The 18,511-nt window shown below is 44.1% G+C and overlaps 1 protein-coding gene across 1 annotated transcript in view; it reads left to right on the top strand.

The window, feature by feature from the left end:
- The window catches only part of PTPN11 (protein tyrosine phosphatase non-receptor type 11), a 114,772-nt gene that overhangs the window by 74,228 nt on the left and 22,033 nt on the right, over nt 1–18,511 (top strand). Inside the window, exons 12-13 of the mRNA XM_069754784.1 lie at nt 342–409; nt 15,485–15,636. Of these exons, the coding sequence (XP_069610885.1) occupies nt 342–409; nt 15,485–15,636 (220 nt within the window). The remainder of the gene's footprint in view (nt 1–341; nt 410–15,484; nt 15,637–18,511) is intronic.

Below are 18,511 nucleotides of genomic sequence, written 5' to 3'. Positions count from 1 at the left end.
GTCTGACTTCTTTAGCTATTTTCAATTGATATAAAGTGACACTTTTCTGAATACCTTTACACTTGGAGTGATGAATTGTATACATATTACAGAAAGAATAGAACATCCAGCTCTGGCTGTTCCGGTGTTGGCTGGAGATAATTCTCTGCTCGGATTGTACCTGACATATATTCCTAGTGCAGTAGCGGCAGACTATCATTTTGGCATCTACTGTATAATAAATGTGTATTTATGTGCTGCCAGCTGGAATGTGTTGCCATTTGGCCTGCACAATAAAGTCAGTGTTCTCATACTTTGGGACTGTCTTTTGCTCATCTCGCTGTTGTTTTCTTTATTAACAGTGCAGGAATAGGACGTACAGGCACTTTTATTGTGATTGATATTCTCATCGATGTCATCCGAGAAAAAGGTAGGTTTGAAAGTCGCTGTTATCTGCAGCTACCAGGGATTTGGATCAGAGACTTGAGCATATGGTTGTAGAGATATGAGGATATTGTATATTCATTGCTATCTTGCAGCACTGATTGCTTTCATCATGATTTAACCCTTTTCCATGAAAAAATTGACAAGATGCATTGTCAGATTCGTCAATGTTGAATGGCAGTCAAATATAGCAGATTAGGAACGTTCTTCCAGGCACATAATCAATGTGTTATATCGCTCATTATAAAGCTAGTACAGATTCCTGTAGCACCTGAACCTTTTACTGACCTTTCCAGTCTTCATAGTACCAGTGCTGTGATGGTGGTGTGTGACAGAGCACATAGGGAGGGTGGACTTAATCTCCCAAAGTTTGTAATACAGCAGACATAAATGAAACAAATCGGCGGGCGCCGACCAGTAATCCAACAACCAAGAAAATCACACTTAGTAAACCGTAGAAGAATGCTCAAAATCCAGCGGAGAAGACAAGGAATGTGTCCAATAAGTGCCAGATGATCCCCATTTTCTAATAATCCATGCAGTGGTACCAGTATCTGGTCTCAGCAGATCCTAACTTTTCCAACACACAACAACCAAACGCAAACATGCCATTTATGCACAATCCACACCCTTAAACTTCTGGTCTATTTGACCCAAAGTGTGTAAGAAGGTCAATGAAGTATTTTCTTTGTTTATCACCAGACAAATCCCTGAAGTGCAGAGCAATGACAAACCCTCCTCCACCACCACCAGAAGCTGGATAGGGAATGCTAATGGAAGATCTGATTGCCTTATGGTCTATGAAGGCAGACTGGGGGTATTGCACTGTTACACCTTCCCGTAATGAAATTCTCTGAACAGATAGAGCAATAACGTATGTTGCACAGCATATTCTGAGAAAACTTGGGCCACGTCTGTGCTTTCACATTGCGTTCAGGCACCCGTTCGGTGGCCCCGTTGACGTATGCGCCAAGTGGACCATAGAATATTATGGTGCCGAGAGATTGAACATGCGCTCTGTCTTGCATCATTTTCGGGAGAGTACTCCTACTAGAGGCGCACACTGAGACTTAGTAGACTGCGCCTGGGTGTTCACCTCCAGTAGGCGTACACGCCTGAAAATTATACACTACAGAGAACACGTTTGCTCTGGTAGCACCATAATAGTCCATGGCCCTGCCGGTACATACGCCCGAATACCGCTTTGCAGTCACTGAGCGCAGCTGTCAGTGGAAACCAAAATCCTCAGTCAGCTGAGGGCTGAGTTTAGAATTATCGCCCCTCACCTGCCCCTCAAAAAAGGGTAATCACAGGCAGAACACCCAATTTGTGTGAATTTAATAACAGCAACTCATAATGTGACTCAGCATGACTGTATACACTCCTGAACAATTTCTGGGCATGCTCTTCATGAGACGGAGGATTGTGTTCTTTAGAATTTCCTTCCATACCTGGATCAGGACGTCAAGGAGCTCCTGGACAGTCTCTAGCTCCACTTGGTGGCATTGGATGCACTGACACATAATGTCCAAGAGCTTCTCAAATGGATTCAGGTCTGGGAAAGTGAGGGCCACTTAGGCCCCTTTCACATATCAGTTTTTTGCCATCAGTCGCAATCTGTCAAATTTTGAAAAAAACAGGTTCAGCAACTGATGCCATCAGATCCGTTTTTTTCTCATAGACTTGTATAGGCGGCGGATTGCGACAGATGGCGTAAATTTTTCATCTCTCGTTCGCCGGATCAGTCGAAAATTGTTTGTCTGGCGGCCGCAGACAACGGCCAAAGTAACGTTTTTTGTCTCTGTCGAAAAAACGGACAGCGACGGATCCGTCGCCGTCCGTCATTTGTTAGAATGGAAGCCTATGGGCGCCGGATCCGTCAAATGACAGAATTTGGCGACTGATTCCATTTTTTTTAACAGAGCATGTTCCAATTTTTTTTTTTAGGATCCTTAGGCCAGCCCCCCTAGTCGTATCCGTTGAAAAAACAGATCCGTCGCATCAGTTTTTCACAATCTGTGACGGATCCGTTTTTTTCAAAATTCAACGGATTGCAACTGATGGCAAAAAACTGATGTGTGAAAGGGGCCTTAATGAGATGAATGCCTTCATTATCCTGCAGCTGCCTACATACTCTGGTCACGAGTCTCAGGGTCATTGCACCAGTGTAAGATCTGACAGTGGCTCTGAAGATTTCATGCCAGTACCATGACGTGGAGATTTGTGTGCCCTTCCAAGGATAAGACCATCACTGACTCATCTCCAAACCGGTTGGTTGATGTTTCAAGCAGCATAATATTGACCATGGCATCTGTTGTGAATTCTGCTCTTGGGCTCCCTCCGGTGGTTATAAGTGGTAGCGCTGCTGTCTTTGGACCGCAGCATTCATCAGGTGTGTCCACTTATTGCAATTCGGACTGGGCTATTTAGTCTTGCTTGACCCTTTAGTCAGTGCCAGTTGTCCATTGTTCCTGGAGGATTCACATTCCTGCCTGGTCTCTCCTGCTTTGCTGTTCATTTCAACAAAGATAAGTTCTGGCTTTGATTTTTGCAGTCCACATGCTGTGGGCCTTATTGTTCAGTTCTTTTCCATGTTTTGTCTTGTCCAGCTTGGTCTGTATAAGGATTTGTTTAGCCAAGCTGGTATCTCTGGAGATGCAGATATACCCTCCATGCCTTTAGTTCGTTGTGGAGATTTTGTATTTTCTGTGGTGGATATTTTCTAGTGTTTTAATACTGACCGCTTATCACTCTGTCCTATCCTTTCTATTTAGCTAGAGTGGCCTCCTTTGCTAAATCCTGATTTCAGTCTGCGTATGTTATTTCCCTCTCCTCTCACAGTCAATATTTGTGGGGGGCTGTCTATTCTTTGGGGATTTTCTCTGAGGCAAGATAGTTTTCCCTTTTCTATCTCTAGGGTTATTTAGTCCTGCGGCTGTGTCGAGATGTCTAGGAAGTGTTAGGTACATTCCACGGCTACTTCTAGTTGCGGTGTTAAGTTCAGGGTCTGCGGTCAGTACAGGTACCACCTTCTCCAGGGTACGTCTCATGCTGCTCCTAGGCCACCAGTTCATAACAGTACAACTGGCCAACAATGAGTTAATCGCATCTCAGAAGAAGGGAAGAAAAGTGCTGAGCCATTTTTTTTTTCTGTAGTCTGTTGTGTTTTTTTTTCCCCTCTTTACCTCTGGGTGGCTCAGGAGTTTGGCGCTGGCATGAATGTTCAGGGATTGGTTTCTCGTGTGGATCAACTTGCTGCTAGAGTACAGGGTATTTCCGATTATATCGTTCAGACTCCGGTTTTAGAGCCTAGAATTCCAACTCCTGATTTGTTTTTTGGGGACAGGTCCAAATTTTTGAGCTTTAAAAATAACTGTAAACTGTTTTTTGCTCTGAAAACCCGTTCCTCTGGTGATTCAATCCAGCAGGTTAAGATAGTCATCTCTCTGCTGCGTGGTGATCCTCAGGATTGGGCATTTTCCCTGGAATCTGGGAATCCGGCATTGCTTGATGTAGACACCTTTTTCCAGGCGCTATAGTTATTGTATGATGAACCTAATTCAGTGGATCATGCTGAGAAGACCTTGTTGGCCCTGTGTCAGGGTCAAGAAGCGGCAGAATCGTATTGCCAGAAATTTAGAAAATGGTCTGTGCTGACTAAATGGAATGAGGATGCCTTGGCGGCAATTTTCAGAAAGAGTTTTTCTGAATCCGTTAAAGATGTTATGGTGGGGTTCCCCACGCCTGCTGGTCTGAGTGATTCTATGTCTCTGGCCATTCAGATTGATCGGCGCTTGCGTGAACGCAGAGTTCCGAGCGGAGTCCTGAGCCTATGCAGTGTGATAGGATAGTGTCTAGAGCTGAACGACAAGGATTCAGACGTCAGAATAGGTTGTGTTTTTACTGCGGCGATTCTGCTCATGTTATTTCTGATTGCCCTAAGCGTACCAAGAGAATCGCTAGTTCCGTTACCATCAGTACTGTACAACCTAAATTTCTGTTATCTGTGACCCTGATCTGCTCATTATCGTCATTTTCTGTCATGGCATTTGTGGATTCAGGAGCCGCTTTAAACTTAATGGACTTAGAATTTGCCAGGCGTTGTGGTTTCCCCTTGCACCCTTTGCAGAGTCCTATTCCTTTGAGGGGCATTGATGCTACACCGTTGGCTAAAAATAAACCTCAGTTTTGGACACAGCTGACCATGTGCATGGCGCCAGCCCATCAGGAAGATTGTCGTTTTCTGGTGTTGCATAATTTGCATGATGCTAATGTGCTGGGTTTCCCATGGTTACAGGTGCATAATCCGGTATTAGATTGGAAATCTATGTCTGTTATTAGTTGGGGTTGTCAGGGGGTTCATGGTGACATTCCTTTGATGTCAATTGCCTCCTCCCCTTCTTCTGAAATTCCTGAGTTTTTGTCTGATTTTCAGGATGTATTTGATGAGCCCAAGTCCAGTTCCCTTCCACCGCACAGGGACTGTGATTGTGCTATTGACTTGATTCCAGGCTGTAAGTTCCCTAAGGGCCGACTTTTCAACCTGTCTGTGCCAGAACATGCCGCCATGCGGAGCTATGTTAAGGAGTCTTTGGAGAAGGGGCATATTCGGCCATCTTCTTTACCATTGGGAGCAGGTTTTTTTTTTTTGTTGCCAAGAAGGATGGCTCCTTGAGACCCTGTATTGATTATCGCCTCTTGAATAAGATCACGGTCAAATTCCAATACCCTTTGCTTTTGCTTTCTGATTTGTTTGCTAGGATTAAGGGGGCTAGTTGGTTTACTAAGATTGACCTTCGAGGGGCATATAATCTTGTTCGTATTAAGCAGGGTGACGAATGGAAAACTGCGTTTAATTCGCCCGAAGGCCATTTTGAATACCTTGTGATGCCATTCGGGCTCTCTAATGCTCCATCTGTGTTTCAGTCCTTCATGCATGATATCTTTCGGAATTATCTTGATAAATTCATGATTGTACATCTGGATGATATTTTGATTTTTTTCAGATGATTGGGAGTCTCATGTGCAACAAGTCAAGATGGTATTTCAGATCCTTCGTGATAATGCTTTGTTTGTGAAGGGGTCTAAGTGCCTCTTTGGAGTACAGAAGGTTTCTTTTTTAGGCTTCATTTTTTCTCCCTCATCTATAGAAATGGATCCGGTTAAGGTTCAGGCCATTCATGATTGGATCCAGCCCACATCCGTGAAAAGCCTTCATAAATTTTTGGGCTTTGCTAATTTTTATCGCCGTTTCATTGCCAACTTCTCCAGTGTGGTTAAACCCCTGACCGATTTGACCAAGAAAGGCACTGATGTGACGAATTGGTTCTCTGCGGCTGTTTCTGCCTTTCAGGAGCTTAAACGCCGATTTACTTCTGCCCCAGTGTTGCGTCAGCCGGATGTTTCTCTTCCATTTTAGGTTGAGGTTGACGCTTCTGAGATTGGGGCAGGGGCCGTTTTGTCTGAGGAATTCTGATGGTTCCGTGATGAAACCGTGTGCCTTCTTTTCTCGAAAGTTTTCACCTGCGCAACGCAATTATGATGTCGGCAATCGTGAGTTGTTGGCTATGAAGTGGGCATTTGAGGAGTGGCGACATTGGCTTGAGGGGGCCAAGCACCGTATTGTGGTCTTGACTGATCATAAGAATCTGATTTATCTCGAGTCTGCCAAACGGCTGAATCCTAGACAGGCCCGATGGTCCCTGTTTTTCTCCCGTTTTGATTTTGTGGTCTCGTATCTTCCGGGTTCTAAGAATGTTAAGGCGGATGCCCTCTCTAGGAGCTTTTTGCCTTATTCTCCTGGGGTCCTTGAGCCGGTCGTGATTCTGAAGGAAGGGGTGATTCTTTCTGCCATCTCCCCTGATTTACGACGGGTTCTTCAGGAATTTCAGGCTGATAAACCTGACCGCTGTCCAGTGGGGAAACTGTTTGTTCCTGACAGATGGACTAGTAAAGTGATTTCTGAGGTTCATTGTTCTGTATTGGCTGGCCATCCTGGGATTTTCGGTACCAGAGATTTGGTTGGTAGGTCCTTTTGGTGGCCTTCTTTGTCACGGGATGTGCGTTCCTTTGTGCAGTCCTGTTGGACTTGTGCGCGGGCCAAGCCTTGCTGTTCCCGCGCTAGTGGGTTGCTTTTGCCTTTGCCTGTCCCTGAGAGGCCTTGGACGCATATGTCTATGGATTTTATTTCAGATCTTCCGGTTTCCCAGAGGATGTCGGTTATCTGGGTGGTTTGTGACCGGTTTTCTAAGATGGTTCATTTGGTACCTTTGCCTAAATTGCCTTCCTCTTCTGATTTGGTTCCGTTGTTCTTTCAGCATGTGGTTCGTTTGCATGGCATTCCGGAGAATATTGTGTCCGATAGAGGTTCCCAGTTTGTTTCTAGGTTTTGGCGGGCCTTTTGTGCTAGGCTGGGCATTGATTTGTCTTTTTCTTCCGCTTTTCATCCTCAGACAAATGGCCAAACCGAGCGAACTAATCAGACTTTGGAAACTTATTTGAGATGCTTTGTGTCTGCTGATCAGGATGATTGGGTAGCTTTCTTGCCATTGGCCGAGTTTGCCCTTAATAATCGGGCTAGTTCTGCTACCTTGGTTTCACCCTTCTTTTGTAATTCTGGTTTTCATCCTCGTTTTTCTTCAGGGCAGGTTGAGCCTTCCAGGGTGGATTTGATTTAAATCTAACTGATTTAAATCAAGATTTAAATCACGATTTAAATCACTAGTCAGTAAGGCTTGATTTAAATCAGTGATTTAAATCAAAGTTTCTACCTAACTGAATTTGACTCCGCAGAGGTCCCAGCCTCTTCTTCACGGCAAAAATGTTACAATATGAACAGAGTTGAGAAAAAGACCTTAATCCTATTGTTCTACAAACCTATGAATACAGAATCAACCCCTTCAGTGCCAAGTCCAAGAAGTTAGACAATATGTTTCTGATTGTTTGGAGTGGAATAGATCTGCACAACACAAGAAGAATGTGAATCTAAGTGTGAGGAGGAGAATGATTCATCTTCATCACCGCACTTCTCATGATGTTGCCTCATTCGCGCCACCAGGCCTTGCATCTCTTTGTTGCATCGTTTGCATTTTGCACGCATGCCTGCCTTACCGATAGGCGAAGGAGCTTCATTAAAATATTCCCAAACTGGGTCTCTTTTACGGCCTGCTGCCATTATAAGGAAAGAATGTAATAAACCTCAGATCGTACACACAAACAGATCCAGACTTGTCTGTCTGTGGCTATGCTGCAGTATTGTGCTCAAAGTTTCACTTTCATTTTCTTGTCTGCTTGCCCTTCCTCCTCCTTAATCCTAGAACAATAGGATTAAGGTCTTTTTCTCAACTCTGTTCATGTTGTAACATTTTTGCCGTGAAGAAGAGGCTGGGACCTCTGCGGAGTCAAATTCAGTTTTGAAAACTGCATAAGTAAAGCGAGCGTCTGTGATAATATAGGAGAGAAACTGCCCACTAATCCTACAGAAACCTCTGGAAGAGCATGGCATTGTGAATGTTACACATATACAGCCTTTATTCTACTGAGTTAAACAACTCAGCTTTATCTCATGATGGAAGAACCTTTGGATGGTAAAATATTTTCCTCAAAAAGCAGTTTATTGAAAAAAATCCGATTTAAATAAAAAAAATCCGATTTAAATTAAAAAAATCCGATTTTTTTTGCTTTTTTTTTTAAAAAAAAGCACATTGATTTTTATCCACCCTGGAGCCTTCTGATTGTCCTGGGGTGGACTCTGTGGTTGACAGGTTGCAGCAAATTTGGGCTCATGTTGTGGACAATTTGGTGTTGTCTCAGGATGAGGCTCAGCGTTTTGCTAACCGTCGCCGGTGTGTTGGTTCCCGGCTTCGGGTTGGGGATTTGGTCTGGTTGTCTTCCCGTCATGTTCCTATGAAGGTTTCTTCCCCCAAGTTTAAGCCTCGGTTTATTGGTCCTTATAGGATTTCTGAGATTATCAATCCAGTGTCTTTTCGTTTGGCCCTTCCAGCCTCTTTCTCCATCCATAATGTTTTTCATAGATCTTTGTTGCGGAATTATGTGGTGCCCGTTGTTCCCTCTGCTGATCCTCCTGTCCCGTTGTTGATTGATGGGGAGTTGGAGTATGTGGTTGAGAAGATTTTGGATTCTCGTTTTTCGAGGCGGAAGCTTCAGTATCTTGTCAAATGGAAGGGTTATGGTCAGGAGGATAATTCTTGGGTTATTGCCTCCGATGTTCATGCTGACGATTTGGTTCGTGCCTTTCATTTGGCTCGTCCTGATCGGCCTGGGGGCTTTGGTGAGGGTTCGGTGACCCCTCCTCAAGAAGGGGGGGGGGTACGGTTGTGAATTCTGCTCTTGGGCTCCCTCCGGTGGTTATAAGTGGTAGCGCTGCTGTCTTTGGATCGCAGCATTCATCAGGTGTGTCCACTTATTGCAATTCGGACTGGGCTATTTAGTCTTGCTTGACCCTTTAGTCAGTGCCAGTTGTCCATTGTTCCTGGAGGATTCACATTCCTGCCTGGTCTCTCCTGCTTTGCTGTTCATTTCAACAAAGATAAGTTCTGGCTTTGATTTTTGCAGTCCACATGCTGTGGGCCTTATTGTTCAGTTCTTTTCCATGTTTTGTCTTGTCCAGCTTGGTCTGTATAAGGATTTGTTTAGCCAAGCTGGTATCTCTGGAGATGCAGATATACCCTCCATGCCTTTAGTTAGTTGTGGAGATTTTGTATTTTCTGTGGTGGATATTTTCTAGTGTTTTAATACTGACCGCTTAGCACTCTGTCCTATCCTTTCTATTTAGCTAGAGTGGCCTCCTTTGCTAAATCCTGATTTCAGTCTGCGTATGTTATTTCCCTCTCCTCTCACAGTCAATATTTGTGGGGGGCTGTCTATTCTTTGGGGATTTTCTCTGAGGCAAGATAGTTTTCCCTTTTCTATCTCTAGGGTTATTTAGTCATCCGGCTGCGTCGAGATGTCTAGGAAGTGTTAGGTACATTCCACGGCTACTTCTAGTTGCGGTGTTAAGTTCAGGGTCTGCGGTCAGTACAGGTACCACCTTCTCCAGGGTACGTCTCATGCTGCTCCTAGGCCACCAGTTCATAACAGGCATCTCCAACTGTTTGATATATGTCACATGTTCAGTGTGAACCTGCTCTCATGAAGAAGATTGACACGCAAATGGCCCACGTGACAATCCTGATGTTGGCAAACGCCAGTGAAGCATCACAGTGAGTCAACCTTATTGCAGCGCTGGAGTGGTGCCACTAATCTAAGTCCGCTGGGTATCGTCTCATTCTTACTTCGTCTCTTCCCAGCGTTGCTCCTTTCAGTCTCCTGCAGTTTGTTACCTGTCTGGTGTCTCCAGTGTTTGCTAGGCGATCCGTAAGTCATAACTTAATGTAAGTCTGTGAGGGTCAGAACAGGGCTAGAATGAGGCTCTCCTAGTCTTACATTGAAAGCATGTAGCTGTCATCTCTGACTTCGTCTAGTCACAAATTGCGGACACAAGATGGCGGCTTGGGAAAGGAGTGGCGCCGAGAACAGCTGAGGACGGCGGCTGGTGATTATAAAACTAGGGTCAGGGAATATAGATAAGTAGCACCTTTCCAACGCTGATATAAAGAAAAGCACAGAACACCAGAGTGGTGCTTTAAGTGTGGCATAGCATAAGAAACTGCTATTTTCCTGCAAAATTAACAGTTTGTTTAAAGAACTGTTAAACCTGTAGCTGCTCAGCGCCGTGATTTTGGCTGATGCCAGTGGACACAGTCGGTTACCTTAACTCCTTAATGACCGCCGATACGCCTTTTAATGGCGGCAGTTAAGGGTACTTATGCCTCAGAGCCGCTTTTTAACGGCGCTGATAAATAAGTGTATCGCGCCCCCCAGCATCTTAATTTCTCTGGGGTCTTGGCTACTGGGGGTAGCTGAGACCCCAGAGAACATGATTGGGGTTGATTTTTCCCGACATCAGTGTTGCAATCGGCGTTATTAAAGGTATAACAGCGACCACAAAAAAAAGTCACATTTCCCATTTAATTTATCTTTCCTCTTATGTGATCGCACATCAGAGGAGAGAGAAATGGGGTCCCCTGATTCCCCCTCCCCAGTACCTTGGGTGTCCCTTTATCACCCCGTGAAGTCCCCATGCCAGCGGAGTCTTCTTCCGGGAAGAAAATGGCAGGTGCATGCGCAGTGCGCCCGCTGAGATCAGCCGGCCGGCACTTGGCAACAATTGGAAAATTTTTCCTATTGGTTCAATTTGATCACTGTGATAGGGTCTATCACAGTGATCAAATAAAAAAAAAAAACATAAAAGACCCCTTCATCACCCCCTTAATTAGGTAAAAATAATAAAATAAAATAAAATGTATTTATTCCCATTTTTCCATTAAAGTTAGGGTTGGGTTAAAGTTAGGGTTGAGGCTAAAGTTGGTTGGGCTAAAAGTAGGGATGGGTTAGGGTTGTTGTTATGGTTGAGATTACGGTTAGGGTTACGATTAGGGTTAGGGGTGTGTTAGGGTTAGGTTTCTGGTTAGGGTTGGGATTTGGGTTAGGGGTGTGTTGGGGTTAGGGTTGTGGTTGGGATTAGGGCTGGGGGTGTGTTGAGGATATTGTTGGAGTTAGAATTGGTGGGGTTTCCACTATTTAGGTACATCAGGGGATCTCCAAATGCAACATGGCGCCACCATTGGTTTCTGCAAATTTTGCGTTCAAAAAGTCAAATGGTGCTCCATCCTTTGTGAGCCATTCTGTCACGCCGATAAGGGCAGGACGGCGTACTGGGACCCGCACCTGTCCCTGCCACTATAATGGGGCCCTGGCTTTCCCTTATCTCAGGGGTACCTATAATGGTTAGGAGGCCTGAGCCGCCAGCGTATCCCTGTCTCCTGTGCAGGCCCTATTAGTCGCCCCCTCTCCCCCCTAGGGAGGTGGACTGCACCAGTGTAAAAATACAACAATAAACAGGGTATACAGACAAGTTAAGTAAAAGTCTCAAACTCACCAAATGCTCAGACAACCACAGAGGAAACACAGAGATGGGAAGAGAAGGAAAACAGGTTTAACATGCAACCAAAACAGCAGACACCAATCTCTGTAAATAACCTCCAAGCTCCAACACTACGCTCCTTCAATTTCCAAGCCAGGCAGCAGAACTGATCACTGACAATAGCTGTAGTAAAGGCTGGGTCTATATAGAGGAGAAGATTACAAAATCCACTTCAGCTGAGAGACCCAGCTCACAGCAACTCGGCAAGAAGGTTAACTCCTGCACTGCTGGCACAAAGCAGCCAGGTCAAAATACAGGAGAAGAGCTTCTGTTCACTGTGTGTGAATGAGGCCCAGAGCGCTGCGGTTCTCTGGAACCTCTCTGTCGCGGTAGCCCTGTGACACCTTCTATGCGTCCAAACAGTGGCTTTCCCCTACATACGGGGTATCGGCGTACTCCGGAGAAATTGCACAACAAATTTTGTGATCCATTTTCTCCTGATACCCTTGTGAAAATAAAAAAAATTGGTTCCAAAGTAAATTTTTAGTGAAAAAAGTACACTCCCTGACAAAAGTTATGTCGATTATCCATGTTATGTAAATAAAAGCTTATAACCTGACGTTAAATTCATCCATTGGTTGTACAGTATAAAATATTCTTTTGAAAGCTGAAACCCTCCGAAATGTGGTTTAGGTTAAGAAAATAAATTTGCATCAATGCAGAAATATTGATCAGTTAATGGACACAGAATGGTCAGATTTTGGCAAGACAAAAGTTTTGTCGCCCACAGAAATTAATGTGATATTCAAACAAATAATTAACTTAAAATACAAATATATATATTCTTCTTGAATGTGGTTTTACGCAACTTGAGGGATGCAGTTTTTAGAATGGTGTCGCTTTTGGGTATTTTCTGTTATATTGACCCCCCCAAAGTCACTTCAAATGTGAGGTGTTCCCCAAAATGGTTTTGTAAATTTTATTGGAAAAATGAGAAATCGCTGGTCAACCTTTAATTGTGCTGATGTAAAGTAGACATGTGGGAAATGTCATTTATTAACTATTTTGTGTGACATTTCTCTCTCTCTGTCACTAAGGGGTTAATATTTTTAGCAGTGTATATGTTACAATTGCTGTCTATTTTTAGTAGATGTGTAAAAACTGAAAGCGAATAAAGATGGGCTGATCTCAGCGCTGATAATTTCTTACAACAACATCCAGCCTAGGAAATTCTCCTTCAGTTAAACACCTTCGGCACAAATCTCCCATCCTGATTGTTTTCTACTGTCAGCCAAGTGAAATGTATCAGTCTGGAGTGCAGGATGGGTAATGCACAGAGGAGTGCTGGGAATAGAACAGTTATATGCACTTCACAGCTGTGACCAGGGTTAGTTCTGCACCGATATTTTATAAAGATCTTGAAAATGGAAAGGAATCGAAACACTGGAAAGTTACAGCGTTAAGAGATACATAAAAATAGAAAATCATTTAAATTCAATCTTGACAAGTTCTGTTGCTATTTGCAGATGTATTTATTTTTTTGTAAAACTTTTGGTTGTTTTTACATTCAGAATAAACATTGCAATGTTGGTTTCAGGTGAGTTTTCAGAATAGACTGCCATGTGTAAACACTATTTTTGATCATTATACGGGCTTGTATACTGCATATTTTTTTTAGTGGGTTTCTCCTTTGCAGGTTATAGACCAGGGATGGGCAATTCATTTTCCCACATGAGACCGTGGCTGTTGTGGAGGGCCAGAACAATAAGCTAAAATTATTTCTGCTAAACATTAACATAGTATAATTTTTAAATTATAGAAATAAATGTATTACTCAATATTTAACAGGATTAAGTATGTTGACAACCCCATGTACAGTGGAAGTATTCGGCTCCCTGGAACTTTTCAACCTTTTCCCACATATCATGCTTCAAAAATAAAGATACCAAATGTAAATTTTTTCTTTATGGAAGAGTGGCAAGAAGAAAGCCATTTCTCAAAGATATCCATAAAAAGGGTCGTTTAAAGTTTGCAACAAGCTACCTGGGAGACATCCCAAACATGTGGAAAAAGGTGCTCTGGTTAGATGAAACCAAAATGGAACTTTTTGGCAACAATGCCATATGATATGTTTGGCGTAAAGGCAACACAGCTCATCACCCTGAACACACCATCCCCACTGTCAAACGTGGCAGCATCATGGTTTGGGCCTGCTTTTCTTCAGCAGGGACAGGGAAGATGGTTAAAATTGATGGGAAGATGGATACAACCAAATACAGGACCATTCTTGAAGAAAACCTGTTGGAGTCTGCAAAAGACCTGAGACTGAGACGGAGATTTGTCTTCCAATAAGACAATGATCCCAAACATAAAGCAAAATCTACAATGGAATGGTTCACAAATAAACGTATCTAGGTGTTAGAATGGCCAAGTCAAAGTCCAGACCTCAATCCAATAGAGAATCTGTGGAAAGAGCTGAAAACTGCTGTTCACAAACGATCTCCGTCAAACCTCACTGAGCTCGAGCTGTTTGTCAAGGAAGAATGGGCAAGAATTTCAGTCTCTCGATGTACAAAACTGGTAGAGACATACCTCAAGAGACTTGCAGCTGTAATCGCAGCAAAAGGTGGCGCAACAAAGTATTAAGTTAAAGGGGCCGAATAATATTTCACGCCCCATTTTTCAATTTTTGAATTTCCACAAAAATTTCGAATAACCAATAAATTTCGTTCAACTTCACAATTGTGTTCCACTTGTTGATTCTAAACCAAAAATTTACATTTGGTATCTTTATGTTTGAAGCATGATATGTGGGAAAAGGTTGAAAAGTTCCAGGGAGCTGAATACTTTATCAAGGCACTGTTTGCCATATGATCCCACACACATTCCTCTTTATAAAATATGAGCCTCAAACAGCCCTCAATGTACAGTATGAGCTCCCACATAGCCCCCTATTTACAGTATGAGCCCCTATATACCGTATAAGCCTCCACATAGCCTCCCTACATAAAGTGAGTCCCTCCATATACAAAATGAGCCCACACACTGCCCCCAGTATACAGTGTGAGTCCACATATAGCACACCCCAAACACAATCACACACTATAACCCCCCCAAAAAACAAAAAGATCATACTCTCCTTGCTTCCATTCCCCTGTTGCTTTGTTCTGTTTTGTTTCTGCTGTGTGCGCTGACGTTGTGCACAACAGACGTCTCAGTTGCACACGCTGAATGATGGAAGAAGGAGCCAACAGCTCCCTTCTCCACCATTGTATTCACCAATATCTACATCCTCAGGATGCAGATATCGGTGAAATCCGGATTCAGGACCCACGGCGGCCCATGGGCCAGCGTTTTCAGCCCTTCAGTTGTCTTGGTCTCTCAGGCTATTCCAGTCCAGCCCGAGGGGATGCATTTTGTCCTGGTCTGCTGTACACTTATAACACTGCAGCAGTTTATCTCTGTATTTCATTGTCTGTCTTCCACCAGTTCTCTCTATCAACTTCTGTACGCAACAGCTGTAATCTGATCCCTCAGTTAAAACAGAGCTGAAGATAGATTTGAATTACTTTTTTGTGTGAAGTAATCAGTGCAGGAGAAGGAGAAAAGTAATAACGGCGTTTTTTTCTTAAGATATATTTAAACTAACATTGGTGTGAATCATTTTGCATGACCCAATCCAGTGGCCACGTCCGTATTCTCTGGCCACTGGATAAAAGCCCTGACAGCTGGCTCCTACTTTCTGGCATTCATGGCCCTTCTTTTCATTAGGAAAGGCTGGCGTGATGTCATCACTGGGGCGTGACCCGCGTGATATTCTACCAGGCCCACTAATGAAAAGAAGCGCTGCAGATGAGAGGAGATGGATGATGGTTCTCAGGTCTTCTGTCCAGCGGCCAGAGATTGCTGACCTAATATTTTTTATCTTTGCTCAAAATACTGCATGTTAAAACTATGTAGGCTTCTTTTTTAGTTAATATTCGGCTGTTGAGATCTGTTCATATTTGCCATTTTGTTATATTTGATGGGACTACTACCCCTTATTTTACATTATTTTTAATTTATTGATCTTTTTAGGTGTTGATTGTGATATTGATGTACCCAAAACTATTCAGATGGTAAGATCCCAGAGATCAGGAATGGTTCAGACAGAAGCACAATACAGGTTTATATACATGGCTGTACAGCATTATATAGAAACTTTACAACGCAGAATTGAAGAAGAGCAGGTAAGATACGTCATTGTAGGTGTGTTTTCAGTGTATATATCTAATGCAAATGTATTTCACTATACTTGTGACAATCCCACCTCTCTTTTAAATTGCTCTATGACAATATACAATCTGGTTTCCGCTCCCATCACTCAGCTGAGACAGCCCTGACCAAAAATACTAACGACCTACTTACACCCAAAGCTATCGGACAATACTCTGTACTCCTCCTACACCTGTCCTCTGCTTTCGACACAGTTGACCATTGCCTCCTACTACAGATCCTCTCCTCCTTTGGCATCAAAGACCTCTTCCTATCCTGGATCTCCTCATACCTTTCCAACCGCACATTCAGCGTCTTCCGCTCCCACACTACCTCCTCATCCCACCCTCTCTCTGTTGGAGTCCCCCAAGGCTCTGTTCTAGGACCCTCTTCTCAATGTATACACTTGGCCTGGGACAACTCATAAAGTCCCATGGATTCTAGTACCACCTTTATGCTGATGACACTCAGATCTACCTCTCTGGCCCAGACGTCACTTCTCTGCTGTCCAGAATCCCAGAGTGTCTATCAGCCATATTCTACTTCTTCTCCTCTCGCTTCCTCAAACTCAATGTGGACAAATCTGAACTCGTCATCTTTCCTCCATCTTGTAGATCTTCCTTACCTTGACCTATCTATTGCCATCAACGACATCACGCTTTCCCCTGTACCTGAAGTTCACTGCCTTGGAGTAACCCTTGACTCTACACTGTCCTTCAAACCGCACATCCAAGCTCTTTCCACCTCCTGTCGCCTCCAGCTCAAAAATATCTCCAGAATCCGTCCTTTCCTCAACCTTCAATCTACTAAAATGCTTGTGCATGCCCTCATCATCTCCCACCTCGACTACTGCAACATCCTTTTCAGTGGCCTCCCTGCTAACACCCTTGCACCTCTCCAGTCCATCCTTAACTCTGTTGCCCAACTAATTAATCTCTCCTCGCTACTCCTCCGCTTCCCCCCTCTGCAAATCTCTTCACTGGCTCCCATTCCCTCAGTGTATCCAGTTCAAATTACTAATACTGAGCTGCAAAGCCATCCATAACCTGTCTCCTCCATATATCTCTGAACTAATCTCCTGATATCTTCCCTCACGTAATCTCCAGTCCTCTCAAGACCTTCTCTCCTCCACACTTATTCGCTCCTCACCCAACCGCTTCCAAGACTTCTCCCGAATATCCCCCATCCTCTGGAATTCTTTACCCCAACAAGTCCGACTATCATCCACATTAGGATCCTTCAGACGGAACCTGAAAACCCACCTCTTCAGGAAAGCTTACAGGCTGCACTGACCCCGCTGCCTCCTCACCACTATCGGAGCTACCACCTCACCAACACCGGCGCTGCTGCAACCCTCAACCTATTGTCTCCTTCCCCAATATCCTGTAGAATGTAAGCCCGCAAGGGCAGGGTCCTCGCCCCACTGTATGAGTCTGTAATTGTTAGTATGCTTACTGTAAGTGATATCTGTAATTTGTATGTAACCCATGTACAGCACCATGGAATCAATGGTGCTATATAAATAAATAATAATAATAAAAAAATAATCGACAAGGATGGAGATTTGGAGATATGATCCTTTCAAAGAAAACTCTACAATAAGAGTCTTTCCTCTCTTTTGGTGAACCAAGCGGGTGTGTGCAAGAGGTAATCAGTAAGGGTGGAAAGTTGTCAGTGGAACAAGCATTCAGCCAACAGTTAAAGTGGCATGTAAAAGTTTGGGCACCTCTGGCTAAAATTACTGTTATTGTGAACAATTAAGCAAGTTGAAGATGAAATGATCTTGAAAAAACCTAAAGATGACACATTTTCTTTTTATGTTAGGTAAAAAATACTTATTTTCATCTTTTATATTTTGAAAATTACAAAAAGGAAAATGGACCAAGGGATTTGGACACCCTTGGAGATTTGTGTGCTCATATAACTTTGACCATGGTTTCAGACCATAATTAGCTTGTTAGAGTTATGGCTTGTTCACTATTATCATTGGGAAAGGCTAGGTGATGCAGATTTCTCAGCTTTTTAAAAACCCATCCTCCTCCAACACTTCTAAACAGCTGCTTCACACTCTGAAAATGAAAATGATGGAGTGTTAGCACCACGCCGGATCCCTGCTCTGACAGACAGGGTCTCCAGCGTGTCACTTCACTCGCCCGCTTTATGGTCTGTTCCTTCTTTCCCCAAGCTCAGCATGCGTCCAACAGAGCTTACAGCCGGACTCCCAGCCATGTCCTTAGGGCACGTGCGCGTGCACTCCCGCCCTTTTAAAGGGGCTGCACGCGCACTTGCTATTCCTCCCCAGCCAATGGCTGTGGGGCATTATGTATGTATTGCTTCCTCCTCACTGGGGAGGTGCCTGCACAACCTTCCTGTTGTGCTGTCTAAGTTGCGTAAGTTTGTGTACTAGTTCCTGCTGCACTCTAGGGCAGATCCTGCCTGCTGCACTCTGGGGCAGATCCTGCCTGTTGCACTCTGGGACAGATCCTGCCTACTGCACTCTGGGACAGATCCTGCCTGCTGCACTCTGGGACAGATCCTGCCTGCTGCACTCTGGGGCAGATCCTGCCTGCTGCACTCTGGGGCAGATCCTGCCTGCTGCACTCTGGGGCAGATCCTGCCTGCTGCACTCTGGGGCAGATCCTGCCTGCTGCACTCTGGGGCAGATCCTGCCTGCTGCACTCTGGGGCAGATCCTGCCTGCTGCACTCTGGGGCAGATCCTGCCTGCGGCACTCTGGGGCAGATCCTGCCTGCTGCACTCTGGGGCAGATCCTGCCTGCTGCACTCTAGGGCAGATCCTGCCTTGGATGTTTTGGATTTTTTTTCACCACTTAAATAAAAAAGAACCTAGA

Source organism: Ranitomeya imitator, chromosome 1 (assembly GCF_032444005.1).
Source record: "Ranitomeya imitator isolate aRanImi1 chromosome 1, aRanImi1.pri, whole genome shotgun sequence".
Lineage (NCBI taxonomy): Eukaryota > Metazoa > Chordata > Amphibia > Anura > Dendrobatidae > Ranitomeya > Ranitomeya imitator.
Note: the sequence above shows the minus strand (reverse complement) of the source record. Positions and strands in the feature narration are given on the sequence as shown.